Source organism: Jatropha curcas, chromosome 9 (assembly GCF_041381405.1).
Source record: "Jatropha curcas cultivar XTBG-Jc1 chromosome 9, XTBG_Jcur_1.0, whole genome shotgun sequence".
NCBI lineage: Eukaryota > Viridiplantae > Streptophyta > Magnoliopsida > Malpighiales > Euphorbiaceae > Jatropha > Jatropha curcas.
The window spans coordinates 581,121-605,166 of record NC_143159.1 but is presented as its reverse complement, the minus strand read 5'-3'; the positions used below and the strand labels follow the sequence as shown (position 1 = coordinate 605,166).

General features: G+C 36.9%; 6 protein-coding genes across 7 annotated transcripts; 1 reads left to right on the top strand and 5 right to left on the bottom strand.

Moving 5' to 3' along the window:
- Positions 1–17: 17 nt before the first annotated feature.
- LOC105635243 (pre-rRNA-processing TSR1-like protein) lies at positions 18–6,663 on the bottom strand. Its single transcript, XM_089725957.1, has 21 exons — positions 6,436–6,663; positions 6,260–6,336; positions 6,079–6,156; positions 5,823–5,948; positions 5,477–5,527; positions 5,234–5,365; positions 5,000–5,122; positions 4,770–4,847; positions 4,258–4,350; positions 4,039–4,161; positions 3,525–3,608; positions 2,981–3,079; positions 2,672–2,869; positions 2,529–2,604; positions 2,306–2,409; positions 1,966–2,225; positions 1,763–1,849; positions 1,462–1,692; positions 916–994; positions 772–835; positions 18–504 (listed from the first exon to the last, which is right to left on the bottom strand). The coding sequence occupies exons 1-21, from the start codon at positions 6,524–6,526 to the stop codon at positions 386–388; spliced, it is 2,373 nt and encodes a 790-aa protein (XP_089582083.1). The 5' UTR covers positions 6,527–6,663; the 3' UTR covers positions 18–385.
- A 106-nt stretch (positions 6,664–6,769) lies between these two features.
- LOC105635242 (Pentatricopeptide repeat (PPR-like) superfamily protein) lies at positions 6,770–10,536 on the top strand. 2 transcript variants are annotated; one of them, XR_001046914.4, is made up of 5 exons: positions 6,770–8,690; positions 8,996–9,148; positions 9,257–9,328; positions 9,824–10,021; positions 10,295–10,536. XR_001046914.4 is itself a non-coding variant. In XM_012218278.4 (4 exons), exons 1-4 carry the CDS (start codon positions 6,909–6,911, stop codon positions 9,932–9,934), a joined length of 2,118 nt encoding a protein of 705 aa, XP_012073668.2. In that variant the 5' UTR covers positions 6,770–6,908; the 3' UTR covers positions 9,935–10,022. The 2 variants fall into 2 exon arrangements, 1 of the variants encoding a protein (XP_012073668.2); XM_012218278.4 differs by lacking the exon at positions 10,295–10,536 and having other exon boundaries at positions 9,824–10,022.
- Positions 10,537–10,736: 200 nt separating this feature from the next.
- LOC105635240 (Zn-dependent exopeptidases superfamily protein) lies at positions 10,737–15,112 on the bottom strand. Its single transcript, XM_012218277.4, has 11 exons — positions 14,843–15,112; positions 14,565–14,622; positions 14,342–14,452; positions 13,942–14,079; positions 13,640–13,709; positions 13,504–13,559; positions 13,087–13,212; positions 12,134–12,273; positions 11,544–11,616; positions 11,385–11,459; positions 10,737–11,215 (listed from the first exon to the last, which is right to left on the bottom strand). The coding sequence occupies exons 1-11, from the start codon at positions 14,956–14,958 to the stop codon at positions 10,898–10,900; spliced, it is 1,281 nt and encodes a 426-aa protein (XP_012073667.1). The 5' UTR covers positions 14,959–15,112; the 3' UTR covers positions 10,737–10,897.
- A 54-nt stretch (positions 15,113–15,166) lies between these two features.
- On the bottom strand, positions 15,167–17,680 carry LOC105635237 (epi-neemfruitin B 7-O-acetyltransferse L7AT). The gene is made up of 2 exons (XM_012218274.4): positions 16,037–17,680; positions 15,167–15,306 (listed from the first exon to the last, which is right to left on the bottom strand). The coding sequence occupies exons 1-2, from the start codon at positions 17,364–17,366 to the stop codon at positions 15,185–15,187; spliced, it is 1,452 nt and encodes a 483-aa protein (XP_012073664.2). The 5' UTR covers positions 17,367–17,680; the 3' UTR covers positions 15,167–15,184.
- Positions 17,681–18,136: 456 nt separating this feature from the next.
- LOC105635238 (putative flavin-containing monooxygenase 1) lies at positions 18,137–20,395 on the bottom strand. Its single transcript, XM_012218275.4, has 5 exons — positions 19,822–20,395; positions 19,503–19,740; positions 19,213–19,379; positions 18,784–19,133; positions 18,137–18,692 (listed from the first exon to the last, which is right to left on the bottom strand). Exons 1-5 carry the CDS (start codon positions 20,263–20,265, stop codon positions 18,338–18,340), a joined length of 1,554 nt encoding a protein of 517 aa, XP_012073665.1. The 5' UTR covers positions 20,266–20,395; the 3' UTR covers positions 18,137–18,337.
- An 832-nt stretch (positions 20,396–21,227) lies between these two features.
- LOC105635239 (butanoate--CoA ligase AAE1) lies at positions 21,228–24,009 on the bottom strand. Its single transcript, XM_012218276.4, has 2 exons — positions 23,626–24,009; positions 21,228–22,918 (listed from the first exon to the last, which is right to left on the bottom strand). The coding sequence occupies exons 1-2, from the start codon at positions 23,821–23,823 to the stop codon at positions 21,461–21,463; spliced, it is 1,656 nt and encodes a 551-aa protein (XP_012073666.2). The 5' UTR covers positions 23,824–24,009; the 3' UTR covers positions 21,228–21,460.
- Positions 24,010–24,046: the final 37 nt, after the last annotated feature.

Genomic DNA, 24,046 nt, shown 5'->3' with positions numbered 1-24,046 from the left:
GAAAGACAAGATTCAACTTCAATAAATAATTGATTATAATTCCCTTTCATAGCATAAATTAATGAGCTAGCATGCCAACATAGCAAAATGGCATTGCTTGTTTTTCCTCTGTTTCCTTCTCTACTACTTTCCAATTCCTGCTTTGCAATTGCAACTATAGGGGAAAAATATAAATTGTCATAGCAGAAACGGGTAGAGAAAAAGAAAACAAACAACTACAATGGGGGAAGATACAACAAATCCCCACACACTCTATTGCTTCTAACTTCCTAGTAAACATGAAATTGGAATTGAGAATCTGAACCAGAGCTTCATTCCCACAATCGACCACGGCTACCTTGTGTATTTCATAATGAATAACGATGGAAGATCAGTTACCATCTGATCAAGCATCGAGAATTGGGAACCGATGTTCTGGCCACTTGGGATATGCACGTTTGTACAGGCTCATGCAAACAGTATCATGCTGCTGAAGAACTCCATTAAAGGTGCACTTCATAGCCCCTGAATACAAAGCAGAGACATTAGTCAGTATCGTCTGAAAAGCCAACCAAAATTGACAGGTGCTATACATGCTTAAAATAGTCGTAGTCAGGGCATTCACGTCTATCCATTATGGCTGCAACAAATTTTCAAGGGCTGTTGCACCATCCATATGGCTTGTCTAAGGAACAGAGCCCACAGTGACAATATCATCATCAGATTTTTCACCTACAGGCTACAGGATAAAAATAAAAATTTTCTTTAAAAAAAAGTAATTGAGAACCATACCATGTGTACCAACAGGTTCCTTGATGCGACCACGGCGACCACATTTGGTCCACACTTCCACAGGCTGCAAGCATCAGAATTTCATCAATTTAGGATAACAGCAAATAACCTTTGACAAAATATCTGCCATGGAAATTGTATTACCTTGAACCATCTTACATCCTCTGGGTTATGGAACATGTAGCGCACTGATGCTTTCAATTTTGACACTCGTTGAGGGTAACTGCATGAGAGAGTTCAGTAAATGAGAACGTCAGAATTATATTCAACTTTGAATCATAAGATCCATTTGAGATCATAATAGTTCCACAAAAAGCTCACAAGCCCACACAAATAGACAAGCAATTAATTGCATCTATAAAAGGCAAATCAGTGCTGTTTTCAGATGTACAGGAAACTATAAACTCTTGAATTCAATCTCTGTTTTTTCCCTTAATATAAAAGGTTTCTATTTTTCTCTTTAATTTTACTCTCCCTTGTTTCATTACTAAATAAGCCCAGTACATTAATGGTTCCTTTTTTTTTTTTTTGGAATTGAATAAGCCTAACACATGGATTCAGCACAGTGATGGACAATCATAAATGAATCACAGTTCATTGCAATCTGTTATTACTCTCTATCAATGAATGGAAGTAGTAGAAATACATCAGAATGACGTGAATGAGAGGCTTGTCATGAGCGCTACATACCCTGTTAATATAATCTTCTTCAGTATTATCCTGTCAGCGTCAATGCTTCTCAAGGAGCCAACAGCAGCAACAGTGGGGGCACTGCCTCCTTCCCCACGCTTCAAGACTATCAAAGGAAGAGGTGGAAATGAAATTGGAGCATAAACTGATGCTATGGAGAATCGGCCAGCATGAAGAAATCTCTCCATCTTGTGCTTGTCTGACTTTATGTTGTCAGTGGAAAATATTGGCCTAAAAAAAAAAAAAAATGGTGAACTTTCTACAATGTCAACTTCTGCGATAGTTGTGTTTAATTCATTACCTTGCAACAAATTTCCGAAAGCCAAAATGAAATATTAGTTCTTCTTTGGATTTGATAGGAGCATCATAAGAGTCATGCTTCTTAATGCTGCAGAAAAATAAAAGGCTCATCCAGTAAAACAAAATAGGATCGAGCAAATGTCTCTTTAAGAACAAAAAAGAGAAACTAGCAGTGAGCAGAGAAAAGTTCATGATAGAATATACCTGAAATGAAGGACAGACATTTTAGACTCGTGCTGAAAAAGACCACATGCAATTACAGGCACCGTTTTCGCAAGTACACATAATTTGGAAGCAACAGCAGTGGGTATTTCCTTGATGTGAAGCCTTACATACTGACCAGCTGATATACAGTCATCCCTGCTATCTTGGTCCATTGCCAGGGCCTTTGCAAAAACATGCTTTTGTGTTTTTGCAAAATTATCAAATGCAAAAATTCGGGCATATTCTGGAGGTAGAGACTCCTGAAATTTAAAAATAACATGAAAGGCGTGCTCTGGAAAGTAACACGATAAATGCAATTACAAGATCACAATTGTGTTACTTTGGGGTCCCATGAAGAGGTCCTAAAGGACTTGAGACCTCTATACTTGGCAAAACGCTTTCTAGCAGGAATATCCAAAGGAGTTTCCACTTCATCCGGAAATTCTGAAAAAGAGGGAGAAGAGATTAATATCAGAATTAAACAGTCTTTTTATTACCCTAGGGAAATAACTAAAATCATAAGAAAAAATAAACATGACACAAAGAAAGATTGAAATACTTACCCTCGTCTTCAGCATGTGCTTCTTTAATTTTTTTTATCTCATATTCTATCTGTTCTCTTGTTAAATTTTCACCTTCCTGCATGACAAAGGAATGCTGGTTAAATTTGGAACAGATCATCAAAGTGTTACAATTTAAGACTCACCATCATCAATGAATCACTTTCAGTTTCCTCATCAGAGTTCCTAAGGTCTAGGGAAGCTTGATCATCATCAAATTCTGAGTTATCAGCACCCTCTGCCCCTGGACCATACCTCTCTGTTTCATCCAGTACCATGCCATCATCAGCCTCACTGCCACTGTCTGAATCCTCCTCATCAGTATCATCCAGAATCCAAGCAGCCTACAAGAATTTCAGTGAGTGATTTAATGCTATCAAATAGGACTTAAGGCAAACGAAAATTAGGAACAGTCAGAAATAGATACAAGTGAATTTGGATATATGAGCACAGACCTGGTACTCTGAAGTACCTCGAGGAAGAATTCTCCTTTTTAACCTTTTTTGTTCCTGATTTTCATCAGCCTCAGCCATCTCTGCCTCTGTTGGCCATGTCTGATAAGGAATAATAATGTTTTCAATAGCAATTTTTCTACAGTAATATCAATACTATCCAAGGAAAAAGAAATTCACTTAAATATTTAAGAACATGGAGAATGATATACTGTATCACGTTCGTAGAAATTCACTTAAAACTGAACAATAAAGGAAAAAGAAAAACCAGGCACATATGCATAGGATGATGATAGGGCTAATCACCCATCATAGACATGTTAAAAGCACATTGCAGCCAGGTTCATGCAAGTCTCTTAAGGGGAATTTTTTAAAACAGAAACTCGAAAGTAGTAAATGCAAGTTTCAATCACAATCATAACAGAACACATGACAAGGTCAAAAACTAAAATAACATAATAATGGCCAGTTATTAATTGCTAACATCAATAACCTAATAGTAATAAATAATTAAGAGCACAAGCTTTTTACGCCTGTTGTAAGTTACCTGTTCTCCTGCAAGAGGATCAGGAACATTCTCAACAAGCAAGGGCTCCTGGGTCAAAGAATCAGGATTCATAGAACGAACAACCTGGAATAATAATAAAAAAAAAAAAGCATTAGGAAAATAATTGTGGGGAGCATACATATGTTAGAAGTAACATGAAAATCAAGTCAAACAAACTGTTGAACATTGTAATAAATATAGGCATGAAATCCAAGACATTATTTATGAGATACATTAACTAACTATTTAAAAAGAAAACACATATGGTGATCACATCATAAGAAAATATAGATGTGCCATACCATCTCTATAATTCATAAAAAGCATGAGAATATCAAAGACCAAAGAGAAAGCATAAGAGCAACTAATATGCTTTTAGTGCACCATAATTTCTTGAAGGTGGAGTGAAAACGAGATAAATGAAGGAATTAGAGCTCAGTGATGAAGAAAGCATGCTATTATCATTTCCAATAAATATCCTCCTTTGCTTTCAATTTTAGTTAACATACAATACCTCTGCGTTAAGCAGATCATCAGAATCCATTGCATCTGGTTCTTTTCTTGGATTGAGAGGAAATGGATCCTTCAAAATTTCTAGCTTCAGCAGTTGAAAATCCCCCGCACCAGAAACATGAACCTGATGTTGAGGAATATCATATGCCACACCAGTCAAACCATCAAAGGCAATGCAATATCAATCACAAAAAAGAAGCCAATAGGCTGAATGTATTACCAGCTGGTTCACCGAGAGGCTTCGACCACGCAGATAACCAGTAAGGAGTAAAGTACATTTTCCTGAATTTGAATCATCTGCTACAATATCAACCTACAATACATCCACAGATCAAGCATGAAACAACTGAAAATAAAGCTTTCATCTGGAGGCAGAATTCTTGTTAAATAAGGAATCTATAACAGGCCAAATGTAAAGAGAATTCCATTGACAACATCGGTTTAATAGGCCAACAGGCTGGCTATTTTCTTATCTTTTTCTTCATATTCAATATATTTGTAAGAGTAGTAAGGCTCCAAGGTGGACGCACTTATCAAAATATTTTACATTATTTTACCAATTTGCTTCCCCTTGGTGTCAAAAGTTTTGGCACTGGATAGTGTAAGCATTCATCTTGAGTAAAACTCCTTTAGTCTGTAATTGTGGCTTTCCTAGATAGAGTCACTTCTCATTGGTGCTACATCAAGTGACCTACACTTATACTAGCAACTAAATAAAAGTAAAATAAGCACCTTCTGAGACATGAGATAAGGCCGTTGGTTTCTCCAGTGAGGTAATGTTTGCCTTTGCTCCTTATATAGCCACAAAAACTGCAATAAAAACACGCAAGAAAGCATTGAAGTGTGATCTGATTCCAAGTAAATGTACACAAGATAGCCATCATAAAATTTTTCAGTAATCATAAAATTTTTAATACTGAGCAAAGTGATATGGATAACTAGTTTAAACATAGATAGGCTACCTTGTGCAACTCATCTTTTGTATCTGCAGGATAGAACTTACAATCCCCAGGAAATTCAACAGCAAGCCTGGAAGAGCACATCTTCTTTGAGTCATTTCTTCTTTTCAGCTCAGTTGGTAGATCCTACAAATAAAGAAGGACAATTTTTAATATTGGGCAATGCAAAACCAGATTCTAGTCATCCTCTGGAAATTATATAAGCGTGCAACAAAAGCACAAGGATAAAGAACTTACACGAATGAAGACAACTGTGCTTGGCAAACCAATTGACCTAAACACAGACAAGCATAGACTTCCAAATGAATCAATATAGTCAGAATCACTTTCTTCGTTCGCTGATGCCACAAAAGCAATTAGATCAGCAACCTAAAATCCAAACAATGTTCAAAAGGTCAAAAAATCAAAAGCATTGAAGTAAAACTGAGGAACATGTAACCACCAAAACATGGAAAACATACATGGCTGCCATATACTTACCTTGGCCATTTCCATACAAGATAACAGATCCCCATGAGGTGCTTTCAATACCTAAGGTAGATAAAATCAGTAAGATATTCACGAATTCAACAACAGGCTAACAAATTAGGAAGCCTAAGCCATAGGTCGCATCCAATAAGTAACATATTTCGAAACATGGCAGGCAAAATCCGAGGAAGTTACACTGAAAAAATCTGCCTTCTGAATGCAATCTCAAATTGCAAAGACAAGTAAATGGCTCAAACTTTTCTTGTCAAAGAAATATGTTGCCATTTTAGTAAAGACCAACCTAGATATATCTCCGTTATTCATAATGTTACAACATTTGGGTAAGGCTTGTACTAACCGTTGCTCTGATTTTGTACTCAGAGGATGCAACTGTTGAAGACCCAGTACCATTAGGAGATAATAATTTCAGAAGATCTTCAGCAAGTGAATCTAGATTAACGCAGGCAGAGAGTCCAAAAAGAACCTAACATTGATGTCAAACAAAATGAATGAATCCGGAACGAAAGCATAAACTTTATGACAACAGCTTACACCGGGCATCACAATGATGTATTCTTCTTTTTAATGGGGAAAAAAGAAAGAAAGATGCTTACAATTATACGGGGAGGACTTGACGATCCATTAGAAGCCCTTTTCTCTTTCAAAAGGGCAGCCCGTTTCTGTTCACGCAACTACGAAATTGGAATTTTGGGCATAAGATAAAAGCAAAAGGCATATTTTTGGCAAATTATGTCGAACAATGTAAAAGAGAGAGATCTGGATATGAAAAGATACCATTTTGTTACGTTGAATTCGAGCAGCTCGAGCTCCCTTGGTGACATTGTGCTCCGATTTTGCAATTCTACTCTTATCTAATGCAAATAAAGCAAAAGGGCGGCACTTTATATATTGAACTATAAAAGTTATGATATAGATAGATGAGAAATTGCAGATTTGGGAGTGAGGCAAACCTTTCAGAGATGTCCTGTGAAGATTACGAGACGATTTGGAAGCAAAGCGGGATTTGTGAGACTTGTTGATTTGAACTCGAGATCCTCCCATAGCTACTGAGAAGATCGTATGCGATCAGCTAAGCAGTGAACCCTAGAAATTCATCAGAAGACGACGAGTGTTCAACTTCTACAGAACCTGCTTCGCAAGCGGAATAGCGGCAAGGGTTTGAAGAGGGTTTTGGAAGGAATTCTGTTGGTATTTTTAAGGAGCATCAACGACACCGTTTTAATTATGGCACGTTTTTTCTTATCTCCCAGCGACGCCGTTTGGATAACGCCGTTCTGAGAAAAAATCTGCACCTTCATCTGTCTCTTTCACCCGTCATCCACCATAAACGATCCAAACCCGATAAACCAACCTTCATGTTCTCCGTCGAAACACCATTTTTCCATCTAATTCCAATTCCTCTCTCGTTAAGGATAAGCATAATATGCTCCTCTTTCCGCCACATTCCCCGACTCGCTTTCCTTCTATTCACAGTCCTTCTCCAATTCTTCACCACCACCACCACCACCAGCTTATCTTCCAACTGCCACTCTCTGCTACCAACTCAACAATTCCAGTAACAACCGTCGCGGCTAATTTGGCCGACCCTTATGCCTCTTCTTTGAGACGATTGGATAATGACCAAAATGACGTCGAGGATATTCTCGCCCTCCATAGCCGCCGTTATGACTTCACTCCACTTCTTAACTTCCTGTCCAACAAAATATCATCTTCGGAAGCTTCGACTGAGTCCGAGTCAACCTCACCGACATCACTAGATGCCGCGGAGTTCGAGCTTGCTGAGTCGTACAGAGCTGTGCCTGGTCCACTCTGGCACTCTGTTCTCAAATCTCTATGCTCTTCTTCGTCTTCAATTGGCTTAGCATATGCCGTCGTTTCATGGCTTCAGAAACACAACCTCTGTTTCTCGTACGAGCTACTCTATTCGATTCTAATTCACGCACTTGGCCGCTCGGAGAAGTTATACGAGGCGTTTTTGCTTTCTCAGAGGCAGACCTTATCTCCTTTAACCTACAATGCCTTAATAAACGCCTGTGCCCGCAATAACGAGCTTGAAAAGGCACTCAATTTGATTTCTAGAATGCGCCAAGATGGTTACCCATCGGATTTCGTTAATTACAGCTTGATTATCCGGTCTCTTACGCGATCAAACAAAATCGATTCCGTGATTTTGCAAAAGATTTATAATGAAATTGAGTGTGATAAACTCGAGCTTGACGTTCAGCTCTCGAACGATATAATTGTCGGCTTTGCAAAGGCTGGTGATCCAAGCCGGGCAATGGAGTTTCTGGGCATGGTTCAAGGCTGTGGATTGAGTCCAAGAACCGCGACTCTTGTGGCAGTGATATCGGCTTTGGGAGATTCAGGTAGGACTGTGGAAGCTGAAGCTATCTTTGAAGAAATGAAAGACAATGGATTGAAACCGAGGACTAGGGCTTATAATGCACTTCTTAAAGGGTATGTGAAAGCTGGTTCACTTAAAGACGCAGAATTTATTGTTTCGGAGATGGAGAAAACCGGGGTTTCACCAGATGAACATACTTATAGTCTGCTAATTGATGCTTATGCTAATGCAGGAAGATGGGAAAGCGCCAGAATTGTGTTGAAGGAAATGGAAGCGAGCAATGTGATGCCTAATTCCTATGTTTTCAGTAGAATTTTAGCTAGCTATCGCGATAGAGGGGAATGGCAAAAATCCTTTCAGGTTTTGAGGGAAATGAAAAACATTGGAGTGCGCCCAGATAGGCATTTTTACAATGTGATGATTGATACTTTTGGCAAGTTTAATTGCCTAGATCATGCAATGGCTACTTTTGATAGGATGATATCTGAGGGTATACAACCTGATGCCGTCACCTGGAATACACTTATAGATTCTCACTGTAAAGCAGAGCGGCATGATAGAGCAGAGGAGTTGTTTGAGGAAATGATGGAAAAAGGCTTCTCACCATGTACCACCACATTTAACATTATGATTAATTCATTTGGGGAGCAACAGAGGTGGGATGATGTGAAGAGCTTGATGGGGAAGATGCGGAGTCTGGGTTTGTTGCCTAATGCTGTGACATATACCACACTTGTTGATATTTATGGGCAGTCCGGAAGATTTAATGATGCAATCGAGTGCTTAGAAGATATGAAGTCTGCGGGATTGAAACCATCCTCCACTATGTACAACGCCTTGATAAATGCATATGCACAAAGGGTATGTTATTGCCTCAAAACTTATCATAACTGCATCTAACCGCCTTCTGAAGCGATTTTGCTTACAAATGTTCTTGATCTATTTACTAACTCGATTGGTTCAATATTTTGGTAGACTATATATCAAGATGGTGCAGAAATCAATGTTTCATAGATAAAAATTTAAACAATATATCCATGAGCCATATATGTGTGACTACCCTCTATGTGCTCTTCGGATTTCAAAGACCAACTGTATTGTATGCATTAATTGTCTAGCACTTGTCATTTAGAGTCACTAATAGTGTTCCATCTTTTTCCTCCTAGGGTTTATCTGAGCAAGCAGTAAATGCATTTAGGGTAATGAGAGCAGATGGCCTAAAGCCTAGTCTTTTAGCGCTGAATTCCTTGATTAATGCATTTGGTGAGGATAGGAGAGATGCTGAAGCATTTTCTGTGCTGCAGTACATGAAGGAAAATGTAAGTAATAGTTAATTGTTCGTTCAGTAGTATCTAGTTTCCCATTATGTTGAAACTACAATTTCTCATGTCATCTCATGACATTTCCACTGGTCCCTGGAACTGCAGGATTTGAAGCCAGATGTGGTAACATATACTACACTTATGAAAGCTCTGATTCGTGTTGATAAGTTCCAAAAGGTATAAATCTTTTATGTCACTACTTTTATGCGTGTATTGTATCTTAAATGGAATCGAGTCGTAAAACCAAGTAGAATATGAGGCAATGGATTCATATTTTGGCCCCAGCTAGTTTGGCATTAATGCTTTGTTGAGTTGAATATTGCATCTGAAAAGGAAGGCTCAAAAGAGGATTAACTTCTACAGTACAAAAATGTGTAAGCTTAAAGAGCTTTGTCTTGAGTTTGTTGTAGTTGCGGTATGAGTTTGTCTGCCAAATGTTTGCTGTGTCCTAGTTATTAGAGTTTTTATGGTTTGTGGCTCAATTCCTTGTGCTCCTGACAGATCCTCGCATGTAACTGCTAATCTCAAGATACTAGACTAAGATAATATGAAGAACAAAGGAATAAGAGGAAAATGGCACTGCCTGCAGGATAATTGTTTAGATCTCTGCTTATTTATGATTATGAATCAACTGTATCATGCATGATATAAAAATACACTGCATGTTTGCAGGTGCCATCTGTGTACGAAGAAATGATTTTGGCTGGGTGCATTCCAGACAGTAAAGCTAGAGCAATGCTACGATCTGCACTTAGATACATGAAGCAAACACTAAAATTATAGTTAAAAGAGGATTTTCCTGCCAAGATGAAGTGTAGGATCAATTCTCATGGACTCATGGCTAAGGCCGTTATCATTTGCCAACCTGAGGTTTGTGGCTTCACTCTTTAGCTGATATTTGATAAAATTTTCAATCCCATACCAGGAAAAGTAATGCACTCAGTTTCAGTTTTGTGATGTTATCATGTTCAAACACAAACAAGCTTTAACATTTCTGAGCTGTCAGTGTTTGCGGAGAAGTTTTATCTTCTTTTTATATATTGTTTAACATCAGTATTTTGAATTCCTTGCCAACTGAAAGGCCTGTTTTAAAGCCCTGCTATAGTATTCTGATGATTGTTTCTGGACTCGATGTTCTTGCAGGAAAAGACTTTATGCTTGGGCATTCATAATTTGGTAGAGATTCTGGTCCAGTGACAAGGGAATTCTGGATCTATAAACCATAATTTAAGATCAAAATGCAAAGATTTTAGTACATCTTTTATTCATCCGTTCTTATATAGATTGTAAAGTTGTCTGTTTCATACAAACACAAAATGACACTCATTTTGTTGTCAGCGTCATGTATTATAATTATATCAATTGAGATTTTGACAATTCTATTCTCTCTTGTATCATATAAAGGGGAATAATGCGTTGACATAACTATTTCACCATGACTGTTCTTATTCATGTCATGCAAGATCTACTTCATTTAAAGTTGACATAGTTGAAGAAATAAGCAATGCTGCCCATCATGCCTTGAAGAGAAAGACAGAAACTTAAATAACTCCTCAACTCTCAAACCAGATGTACACTTTCAACATTGTAAAAATAATTGTTGTCCAATTCATTAAATACAAATCAATATAACATTATCAGGGAAAAATGTCCTGTATAAAGTTTAATTACACCAATCAAAACCTCTTTTGTAAAGAATTTCAGATGCATCTCTATCCGTCCGTGTCGCACGGATGTTATACATGGTTAAAGGGGAATGGCCGAAACAATAGGCCTGCTAGACTTGCTCTTTGAAATTCTAGAACAGAACATAAACAATAACAAAACTGAGGATAACAAGAAGAGCCTAAAATAAGTTCTTATCTCCTGCATCCCAACATCTAGCACCTCCAACTTCTTACCATACCTATTTCTTCTTTCCATTAAGTACCCATCAAGATATTCATCTATCGATACCCACTTCTCCAAACCAGATGTAGAGGCCTTTGACTGGGTTTCATCTAGTTGCAGCGGCCCCAATTTAAATATCGTGAAAAAAGCAGCAGACCAATCATTGAGAACTCTCTGGACCCAAAAATGATCATTTGTTTGTTAAATTTCAATCAATTACTTTCCATCATCTATTAATTTTATTAACAAGAATACTAATCAAAGAGAACAAGCAAAATGATAGAAATATAATTACGCAATAATAGTTAATGGAACCATCAATTTCGAGAGTGATGCAACATACATTGAAGCTAGTGAGGTCAACAGGATTGAACATTTTAAAGCAGTCCTTTTCTGAAGCTGTCAAATCCCCATATATCTGCCAGTCATCAAATAAAACATAAACAAGAAATGCTACTGTACTAGCTTTGAGTGATATCAATTAAGTTGACATTTCACAAACCTCAAAGGTGAAAGCCATGGGCACTTTTACAATGTCGTACATGTAATCTGTTGCTGTCCCATGAGCAAGATACCTAAATTTAAGCATAAAATGAAAACAGTAAGCATGTTAAAAAGTCTCCCAGCTTTAAGGTCATGTATTTGACATTATACAGCAAGTAATACACAATCCCTTAATGTGGACAACCCAGGAACTGAACTCCTTCCAAAATAAGAAAAAGAATCACATGCTAGCAGAGGTGATTGATATCACCTAGAATCCTGCAGAATCTGCAAGGACTTGAATTTTAATATTGAAACTAATGGTCGCATTACCAAACATAAACAAAGCCATCAATGTATATGTACAAGTGTCTATTCACTGCATTCTCATTCACAGGTTAAGCAATAAAAAACATGGAACAGAATACAGGAATGAGAAACCCAAACAATGATTTTGTGTTCCTTGAATGGTGGCAGATTTTGATTAGATTGTCACGCATGCAAACTATAAGCAACCTTTATCAATACCACAAACTAGTTGGATATTTTTCCCACAAAAGCAGGATGTTTTCGAATCAATAACAGGTTTTCATTGCAAGTAAGACTAACCCAACAGAGCCTCCTCCGGAACCAATCATGCAACGCTTGTGACAATGAATTTGGTTGAGTTCACTAAGCAATGACCTCATCCGCCGTGAAGGTAATCCATCAGGGGTTGTGTTCTTGTGGTCATAAGGCATAAATAATGCCTAAACAAATAAAAGCAAAGCATGACATCATTCAATATAGTTAATAAAAGCTTAGATAAAAAAACGGAAAAAAAAAAAAAGGAAGCAACCCACATACACAGAAAAAACACATCAAGCATTGATTTTCAACTAAGAGTAAAATGTACCAACACCGGAATAACTGCACCAGCACTTTCATAGGAAAAATTATCTATTCCTCTCAACAGTAAAACAAAATAAGTTGAAGAGAAAAGAAAGAAAATTAGGGTGTGAGAGAGAGAGAGATAGAGCAACATGTTTATGGAATATAAGTAAGACTAGGTGGGAAGAACTCTATCTCAGTCAAGTTACTGTCCTTATCCCAGCCAAGGTTACTTGCTACAAATTGCAATCTAAACTAGTTTACTGGGATCTAATCTCCTAGATGCATACATATAGGATATCAACTCATGCATTAGAGGGAATTTCAGACATATTAGTACTTGCACATAAACCAATTGCCAAAATTGGTGTTAATCAACTAACTTCAATTTGCTCAAGCCATAAACATTGCATTTAAGTAAATATATAAAATTTATTGAATCAGAGCATTCACTAATGCTTCTTAGTGAAGATGGTGAAGTTTATACAATAATTTAACCTTCTGAGATATAGATAATATTTCCTATAATCATTCAGCAAGCAAAGACAAGGAACACTGATAAGGAATTTAGTAGGTAACTTGGCAAGGTTTAAACAATAATTTAACATCGAGAGATGTAGATTATATTTCCTACTCGCATCATTCAGCAACTGAAGACAAGTAATACTGATGAAGAATTTAGCATTTCTAACCTCCATTCCAGAGTGCACGTTGACCCATACGTGAGGATCAAAGGACAAGGCAAGTTTCCTCATTATTTGAGTTTCAGGCTCACTGAAAGGGCCAGTGCCAGGATTCTCTTCATATGGATCATAATCCTATAATTGAATAGACAAGAAATATGAGACAGGAATTATATATCAGATAACAGCATGCTGTTAATTTGAAGTTATAACATTTAAACATAAATAATAGGTACATGGAAGCTAAAAAAACAAGTAATTTACTCTAAAGAGCTTGTCAATGATGATCAATACAAGTATTGGATACAGACTAGAATTTAACAGGTATAGTAAGTGATTTACTCTAAAGAGCTTGTCAATGATGATCAATTCAAGTATTGGATACAGACTAGAATTTAACAGGTATAGTAAATCAGTATATTAAACCTTCTCCTTTTTGCCCCAGTCAACACTCCAGTTCCGGTTGAGATCAACTCCTCTACCTGCCACAAAAAGGTAAAGCTAAGTGTTTCTGTGTACTTCCAAACAAACATACTGAATTTACTAATGTCAACGGCATAACCATTTCTCCTCTCACAAAGATCTCCTTCTTCAACAAGTTTGCGACCATTCAGATTTTCCATAGGCACCACCTGTATATCATTGGAAAACCAGCATTTATAAAACAAATCTTCCATAAATAAGTTTCAGAAACATTTTGATGACTAATAATAACCTACCTTTGGTCCCCAAACAGTAAACTCATAAGTTGCTAACCTAGATAAATATTTTAATTCACACTCATAAGGCAGTTAAAGCTATATTATGCACGTGACAGAGGACATCTTCAGTTGTTCGCACAACTGATGTGGGGTGATAAGTTACCTTTATGACAAGCTTGTCTAGAGTACTATTTAAGGAAGCTGGACTTATATTGGGTAGAAATTGTTCTTCACTTAAGATTGACAAGATCCGCAATGCAAGTTCTGTTGTAATGAGCTCCCTCCCATGCTGCCCAAAACTCTGGAAGACAAGGAATCATCTGTCAAGAAAACCAGCAATTACCAATTTGAGATGATCTAATCCACTAAAACCACATATCCAAATCCAAAACAAGATTATAAATATACTGGTATTCTCTTCTCTATTCTCTCCCCTGTTTAAGCTGAATCACATATCATTCCAATTCTTTAGGGATTTCTTTATCCTCAGCAAATGTGAAAATTTTAAGTTCTAACAGGTAAAATTTGATGGGTTCCATGTACAACATAAGCAGAAAACTTACCAGAAGGATCCGAAACTTCGACCTGTCATCGCTCTCTCTCCTACTCCTGCAATATGTAACTACTGTGATCTCTGCTTGGTAACCTTTGTTTTCGGTTTCAATCGTCTCCACCTATAAAAAGGCAACAATTTAAAGTTTCCAGCCTGAAAAAAAAAAAAAAAAAAAAAAAAAAAAAAAAAAAAACCAACAACAACAACAACAGAGAAGCACGAGTAGCCCATACAGTGAGTTTATCTGGATGACGATGAACCAATGCCTTTATCTGCTCCAACAAATCAACACTGCCAAGAATAAAATTTTTAAGGAAAATCCATCTTCAGTACAGTTAATTAAATTCAACAACAGCATAAAAAATGAGAAAAGTTTCGCCTTTAACTATTGTTACTCAGGATTCAAATAAAATCTCAAAATCTTGAAATTGAAAAAAAAAAAAAAAAAAAAAAAAAAAAAAAAAAAAAAAAACCCTAATAAATGAAGAGAAATATAACAGTTGATACGTACCTGGCATGGTAAAGATCGCGATTGATGGGGGTAAAAGTGGAATTAGATTTTTCACTATGAACGGGTGGGAAAGAAGCAAAAACGAAAAACAGAAAGAAAGAGAGGAGAGAAGCCATAAGGGTAAAAAGAAAGCAAAGAATGTTGTGCTTTGCTTTTTTCTTCTCATTTCATTTCAATTTTCATTTTTCAGGCAAAGGCAACAACGACCAGCGCTGCGATTCAACGCGAGACTTTTTTTTTTTTTTTTTTTGTTCCCAATTCCTATGGTGACGATCAGCGAGAGAGAAAGAAGGTGCCTTTGTCAGCTTGTCAAATTCTGCAAGTTCAACGGCGACGTTCACATTATTGTTTTTTTAATTTTATCTGATGCCGTTGGATCGGACGGTGAGTAAAATAAACATCATCAGAATGTAGATGGGCCCCATAATCAAATATGGGTAGCGGACAGGTGCCCAGTGGTCGTCCTGTCAGCCATAATAAATTTCAGACTCAACCCATTAATACGGCCATACATACAATTAGAATTACCTACGCTCGGATGTATAAACTCCCGTTCGCCAAACCAATAAAAACAGTTATAAATCATTCACCAAGAAAAAATATATTTTAAATATAGATAAAACAGTAATAATTTTACCCGGTGACCCAAAATGGACCGGTAAAGTGGTCATCGTAGAAGTTTTAAACATAAATGATTCTCTGGCACAAAAATATAGTTAAAATGAAAAGTGTGAGCACATCCTTAATAATATCAAAAAATATATTTTAAAACAATTTGTTTTGATTAATTTGCTATATGGTTTCAAATACCAAATATAGATAAATCTTACCTATGACTATAGCTCAAGCCTTATCTATAACTATAGCTCAAGCGAACAAACTGTTCCCTTTGAAATGGAAAGTAAAACTCCCTACTTTATAACCATAATATCTCTGCAAAAAATGTTTGATGCTGGTGGTTTGACACTTTTATCGCAGCATTTTCAATCCTCGTGTATGAAAAATCAGTCCAAATAAAAACTTAGTTCTTTAAAATTGCCTTAAAGCAACAATGCTGCAAGAATATGCATGCTAGGAATGTACAGTGGAAAAGGTTACAGACTGTTCCTTAGTGACAATTCTGTTTATTACATGATAATAAGAATTAAAATAGGTGAGTGAAGATTGGTGGTTATGTGAGGATTAATGAGTTACCAATAACCAGAGGACTTGGGTTCAGGGATGCCAATTTGAGGAGGTCTTGGTTGCCTTCCAAAATGGCCATTTCTTGTTCATCTAGGGTCAACCATGCTTCTATACCATCACCAAATCTTGTTTCAACCAAAATTATCAGATTCATAAATACTGAACCTTCCAAACCCATACTGCTAATCCACACAGGCTTTCCCCACCCAAAATCAGCATCATAATAGCCAAATTTGCACCAGCTTGAAAATCCAAAGCAGTCTCTTCCATTTTTATAAGAGTCCATTTCACCAATTTCCTTTAGAGACTCAGACAGCACAGAATTCTCTTCCTCACCTTTTATTTTCTTAACAAACTCCTCATCAATTCTTGATATCGCTTCCTTCACTTTACTCACCAAATCACTGAGTTTCGGCTTGGCCTCGTCTGTGTACTGTGCAGCTGCTATCCACAGGAAATTTCCCAAGGAATTCTCTGACAAGGATGGTTCCATTCTTCTACGCAGATTCACTATGTGTGTTAATAAAGAAGGCTTTTGAAATCCATTTACTTTTGCAGAGGCAGACATAATGGACTTCCAAAGAAAAGCTGAGACTGTCTCAACTCGAGTTGGACATTGCAGACCCGAACTGTTTGCCTGAGCCTTAAGCTTTTCTATTGCTGAGGAATCAAAAACAAATCTTCTGGTTATGCAATTACCCTTTCTCAACAAGGAACTCCACATCACAGCTGATGAGTTTTTAAGCCATAAGTCATTTGCAGGGAAAAGAAAACTAGCAACAAATTTAGGATATATTGCTTCATTGCATCCCCTGGAAGCATAAGTCCACCCCTTGAGAAATGTACTCAGTGCATCGCCATCCAAGATTTTGTGAGATATGCAAATACCAATGGCAATACCATCGCAATCGAAGATGTTTGCTTGAATATTTGTCACAAAAGCTCCTACGGTTGATTTATTGACAACGAATTGACAAGGAAGAAATTTATTTATTAACATGAGGTCAGGTTGAGCAAGAAACTCATGTAGGCGACAAGTAACTCTAGCTTCCACAAAATTGGCCCCTTTGTCATTGCACTCAATTGAAAGATCATCTTTGATAATTCCAGCTAGAGGGTAAAAGCAAGTTAAGGTCTGTGATAGAGATTCTTTTAGCAGCTTTAATTTGCTGGAGACATCAAGATGGTTTGTGTTCTTGATCATGGGATAGAAGAGAACAATTGGAGCATATGGAGATGGCATGAACTGATCTAAAAGGGAAAGTTTGAAGATTTTTAGGTGTGGAGGTGTTGGAGAAGATGGTTTGACATTTTCTTTTGAAATAATTTGGACTTCCATTTTTATTTGTTTTGCTTTCTTGGGAGATAGTGCAGGTTTTGAGCTTTATTTATACACTTAAGTGTGTACTGTAGAGCTTATACTGATACAAACGAAGCACAAAGCTGTGAGATTCTTCTCTTGTCATATTGGTTGATTGATTTGGGACGATACAAGCTAAGCAAAAAGGCTGTAGTGAGTTACTGGAAAGGGCTGTTTCTTTATTCGTGTTAACCATAAAGAATAATTTTTTTTTTTTTTTTTTTTACCTAGATAGTTCAAATATTTGTATTTTTTATTTATATTATGTAGATATTACAATGGATGTACTTATTTTCTATCGACAAGTATTTTCTGATAATTATTTGTTGGTTGGATATCACATCATGGAGCAAAATTTCTAAAGAAGTGACCAATAAGAAACGTGGATAAGTTAATTTTGACATTTCTTAGATTTTATTGGGTGATGACCAATTTGCCATGTTCCCTTTGCACAGCGGTAATGATACACCACTCAGAAATTTCTTAATGTTTACTAAATGTTATTAATACAATTGATAGCAAATAAAAATGGATCGATGAGTTGGAAAAATATCTTGAATGTTCAAAAATCAATGAAATTTGAAGGCCACAATTGCACACTGCATAGCCTCATTAATAACTTATAGTCAAAATTGTCAGCTGCCATTTTTATTTGATTGGCACCATACGTAAACCATTTATTAGAATGATATAAAGACAACATTGATGACATATATATAAGATAAAAAAAAAAAATGAATATATGCAGATTGGAACCAAGAAAATTTCCATTTCGAACTATGTGCAGTGGTTAGAGTGAAACTACTAGTAGCTGCATCTCAAGAGGCCTCCAATTAGAACCACCGGAGCCTCCTGTTTTCATTTCTAGCGTCATTCTTGCTTGTTTTTCATAAAATAAGTTCATCACAACAGTACTGCGAAGGAATACAATTAAGTTTAATCTAATCTTCTTACTGGTAACAGATGTATTTGTAATCATTAGGACCATAAGGAGAAAATAGCTCAGCAAGAAAGCAGTTTTTCCTTCTTGGATTGCATCCCATGTCCTTGCTCAGCTGATCATTGCAATAGATTTGATGCAATGCATTGATACACGAACCACTGTATCTCTCTTCAGCGTAATACCTTCTAAGTTTTTCCCATTCTGTCACTTGAGCTTCCATTTCATTTATGGTTGGTAATGTGAATTTTCCTGCAAGAAAATGTGCCACCCACTTGCTTCTCATTTCCGCAGCATATAAATCTGAATGACTGTATGCATATCCAAGTATAGCTAGCTGTGGAATTCGAGGATGAATGCAATCTCTGAAATATAATAACAAACATTTGTCCTTTAATAAGCGAACGTCTGTCTCTTAAAGTAAAAGGTGAGAGGTAAGGATTGGGATCTTAGTACCTGTATAAAGGAGCTGATGACCCAATAATGCATTTTTGAAAGTAGCTGGATTTGAAAATGTTCTTGAGCTTTTCTTCACTTTTGTATCCCGTTGCAAAGATAACAATTTCAGTTTCCATTGGATTCTCCTCACCTTCTATGATCAAACCATTTTTGCAGAAGCTGAGGTTTTCTGATTTCTTTGGGATAAGGCTTCCTTCTTTGACATTGCCATAAAAATTAGCTGGTAGAGATGAGAGCGAGCACGAAGAAATCTGTTTGATGAAACTATGAGATGGGACCATATTATATTTCTTCAATGGTTGTGTCCACTTCAAATAGAACTCAATTAATGTTGAAAATATCCAAAGCTGAAATCAAATTTTGTGGAAGTGATCAATTAGATAGTACAAACCCCAATAAATAAATACTTTTATGATGAGAGATTACCAGAGGTGAAAGCAAGATTGCCAAGATCCAAGAGAAGAATCCTTCTTCAGGCTTGTGAACCATAAACTCCGAAAAGCGATTTAAACCAATGAAAGTGAACCAGACTAAGTACTCAGGAACCATCCAGTAGGCCTTTCTATATAGCATTGTGCATGGATGCTCTACCCCTAATATATAACAACAAGAGATGAAACAAGGAATCTAATTACTAAGAAAACAAGACCTTTTCTTGGTACAATAAATTTTCTTTTCCATTTCCTTTTTTTTTTTTTTTTTTTTTGAGAAGTTACCATTTCTACTGGCGATCTCTGCTGCTATATCAGTTGCTGATTTCTGACAGCCAACAACTGTAACTCGTTTGCCTTTTGTAAATTGAGCAGCACTATCATCATCCATGGCAGCATAATCCATGGAATGCAAGACTTGACCACCAAATACCAGAGGACCTTTGTTCATTGGAAAATCTGGTATATTTGGCAGGTCACTAAACCTTCCAATGCAAAGGATCACAAAATCCACTTGATACACCTGGTTATACATATATGGAAAAATCAGATGAACTAGTTTGTTATTTATTTAAACTGAAAAACACTTTTGAATATAATTTACCTCAACTGGTACAGAGGAATCCTGAGCATCCTGTATTCTGATAACCCAATTCCCAGTAGGGGAGAGGGCTTTCCCTGTGCCACCCCACAAATCCCAAGAAATCAAATCCTCTTCAGAGGACGCAACATACTCAATGTTAATAACTTTGGAATTAAATTTGATTCTTGGAAGAATATTAAAGTGAACAGCATAGGCTTGAAGATACTCCATGACCTTGTTGTGATCAGGGAATCTCTCTTTAACTGAAGATGGCCAAGGGAAATCTGAGAACTGGTATAAATTTTTGGGTGTTTGGAGCTTAGTAGACTCTATAGTTTGAGACCAAACACCTCCTATGCAGCTACGAGCCTCAAATACCATCGGATTAAAACCCTTCTCCATTGCGTTTTTGCATGCAAGCAGGCCACTGATTCCAGCTCCAATTATCCCAATTTTCTTCTTCATTTTCGGCGGTGGAAAAGATAAACTAGTGAATTACCGATATTTTAAGTGAGCATTTGGGAGTTTTGCTAGCCTGGAAAGCATATAATAAGGCCATGCTTTGGTTTCAGCGGTGAGCTGTTTCTCTTTCTTTCTGTATGCAAACAGAAATGAAGGTCACTCTTACTATTAATGAGCACTAATTAGTAAAAGCGTCACAAGTATCATGCATGGCCAAACCAAGACAACCTCTGAAAAAGGTCAACAGGTCTTACCTCTCAATCATTCATTTGAAAATTACTTAACTACCCCCGTATCCAACTTTTTGTGGACTTAATCATTTTTTTTTTTTCGAATAAATAAGTAAAAATATCATTAAATAGATAATAATTATTAAATTAGCTTTAACTGTTTAGTGTACAGATGAAGGTAAATACGCGTCGTATCTTCATTATTCGTGCTTAAGTTATACGTTTAAAATTTAAGTATTCAAGACAAAAGATGACTTCACCATTTTCCTAGATTCCATATGAAAAAACAAATCTATTGAGAGATTCAAGAGAAATACAGCAATCAACCTTTAACTAATAATTTTTTTTTTTTTTATCATTTACAATTTTCCTCCCAAAAATCTTAATTACTAGTAGTATTTAATTTAATTTAATTTTTCATATAAATTTCCTTGTTTAATAAGCTATTTAAAGAATTAAATCCTTCTGTGTTTATAATGATAATAGGATTATAGAATTATTTTCACTTACAATCGATTTGTGAAGTAAAAAAGAAAAAAAAAAAAAAGAAGTTAAACTAGCATAAATTGAATTTATAGACTGTAATCAATTTTACATTTTCTACTCCAATTTTGCAAGTTTTAATTTGATTTATACACTTAAATTAATTTATATACAATATTGTCATATAGATTATTATAATCTTTGTAATAGTTCTTTTTGTATTGATGGCAAAAATCATAATAATAATAGACATTTAAGTGAAATTTGTTTTTATTTTTACTTTGGGTTTAATAATGCATATTACAAGACATTTTTAATAATTTTGATGATTAAATTATCAATATTTTCAAACCAGCCACCCCACCCAACTCCAACGTATGAAATATACACGGTCTGGGCAGGACATCAAGCTTTATGGAAGACAATTATCAATAAACTACTTGAATTCTCCAAACAGAACTGTTACCTTCCAATCACTGGTGTATCTACAGTTTGCTAGTTCTCTCTTTTGAAAGGCTTCCTAAGGCCTTGGCCTTACTCCTCAAGACGTATTTCTGTACCTTTCCAGTTGATGTCTTTGGCAGATCCTCAAAGACAATAGTTCGAGGCGCCATGTAATGAGGCAAGTGATCACGACAATACTTGATTAGTTCTTCTGCACTGGCATTACACCCTGTCTTCAAGTTCACAAATGCACAAGGTGTTTCCCCCCAGTGATCATCAGGTCTTCCTACAACAGCCGCCTCAAGAACTGCTGGATGACTAAACAATACAGATTCTACCTCGATGGTGCTAATATTTTCTCCCCCTGAAATTATTATGTCCTTGGATCGGTCCTTTAGCTCTATGTATCCATCAGGGTGTTTTACCCCCAAATCTCCACTCCTAAACCACCCACCACTAAATGCCTCTTCTGTTGCTTTCAGGTTTTTCAAATATCCATTCATAACAGTGTTGCCTCTGAACATAACTTCACCCATGGTTTTTGCATCTGGTGGCACGCTCTTCATGGTAACTGGATCTTTTATATCAATTTCCTCCATGCCAAGATGTTGCAATCCCTGACGGGCCTTCAACTTTGCCTGTACATCACGAGGGAGGCAAGACCATTCAGGTTTCCAAGTGCAAATTGTTGAAGGACCGTATGTTTCTGTCAAACCATACGAATGAGTCACGTTAAATCCCATTTCTTCCATACTGAATATTACCTGTGGAGGTGGTGGTGCACCACCTGTCATCACTGTTACCTTTCCTGGAAGAGGCCTTCTGTCACCAGCTGGTGAATTTATTATTGTGTTTAATACTGTTGGTGCACCACCCATGTGGGTTACTTTGTGCTGAGAAATACTTTCAAATATCCCCTTTGCGGATACACTCCGAAGGCAGATATTTGTGCCTCCTTGAGCAGCCACACCCCAGGTGAGGCACCAACCGTTGCAGTGAAACATGGGAACGCACCATAGATATACCGGCCTTGAGATCATATCATTTAGAAGAATGGCTGCAAGGGAATTTAGGTGAGCCCCTCTATGACTATAAATCACCCCTTTTGGACTCGATGTGGTTCCCGAGGTATAATTAAGTGAAATAGGATCCCATTCATCATTTGGTTGTATTACTTCAAAATCCAGTTTTCCCATTGCTAGAAGACTCTCATACTCTAAGTTCCCTTTAGAGGAGATAGGAGCTGGTTGATTACAGTCCTCGATCAAGACAAGAAAGGGCAGCTTGGATCCCGTCTTGGTTAGAAGTTCCAGAGCTCCCTGGGCAATTGGCAGAAATTGGTAATCCACAAAAATGGCTTTGGCCTCTGAATGTCTCAGTAACACAGACACCATTGCTGAATCATGGCGTATATTTAGTGTACACAGAACTGCCCCACCCATTGGAACGCCAAAGTGTAGTTCATATAATGCTGGAATATTTGGAGCCAATACAGCAACCTGTTTAAATTAGCAAAGGTTAATCTTTAGCTGAAATGAAAGATTAAGGATATGGAAAGCATGCCATTCATTGCACCAGACTGATAAACATCCATTGAGCCAGAAAAAATCCTGGGTGAGACCATGGGCAACCACAATATTACCTATCAGATAAAGAGAACTTCCAAGCCCACCTACCTCTAGTCAAATGACCAGAGTTCAGTTTTCCTAATGGTTCATTGAAGCAGGTATTGAATATCTGAACTCAGAAAATCTGAAAGAATTGATGCATAGCTATCGACTTCTTCTTGTTTCCAAATAAATAAGAATTCAGAAACTTTCAAAAAAAAAAAAAAAAAAAAAAGCGAGGAAAGAAATGAATGAGAAAGAAAAACAAGACTGACAAGACTTCTTTCCCTCAGTAGTCCAAAAACCAAAAATTAGTACTGTAAGTTTTAGCTTACGATTTCGCATAAAAATATGCACTATGCACATGCAAGAATAAATTGAAATTGAGACTTTTCCTTAGTTGGGTAACGCTGGGCCATCGGTAACCGAGCAAAAGACATAACCAAACATAAGCAGCCAAATAGATACCAAACAGCCAGTTCTTCATCTACCACAGCTCTAATTGGATCTATTCGATCTCCTCTTACGATCATAGCAGAAATACATGAAGAAATAAATACGAAGAAAGCGATAGAGTAAGGGAATGATGAATTAATTACCACATCGCCACGGGAAATCCCGTGGTGGGCGAGAGCAGAAGCGAGCTTGATGCACCTCTGGTAAGTCTCTTTCCAGGTATACTTGACATCGCCATAGACGACGGATAGATTGTCTCGGTAAACAATCGCGGAGCGTTCCAGGAAACTGATTGGAGTAAGAGGGACGTAGTTTGCAGAGCACTTGAGCATACCTTCCATCTCTTTTCAGATTTCACCTACTTCTCCTTCTCTGTGCGTTTGATATCTTTTGAGGCGACGATTTTTGGACTCATATGACAGTGACAGGGAATCAAAGTGACCTTCTTACCGGGAAGATGGACGGACGCGATTCAAGTTCTTATCCGTAGATGATTGACCTCAATTATATGGATAGATATGGAGTTGAATGCTATAGGCCGGTCCATCCCTTGTCCCTTTCCAT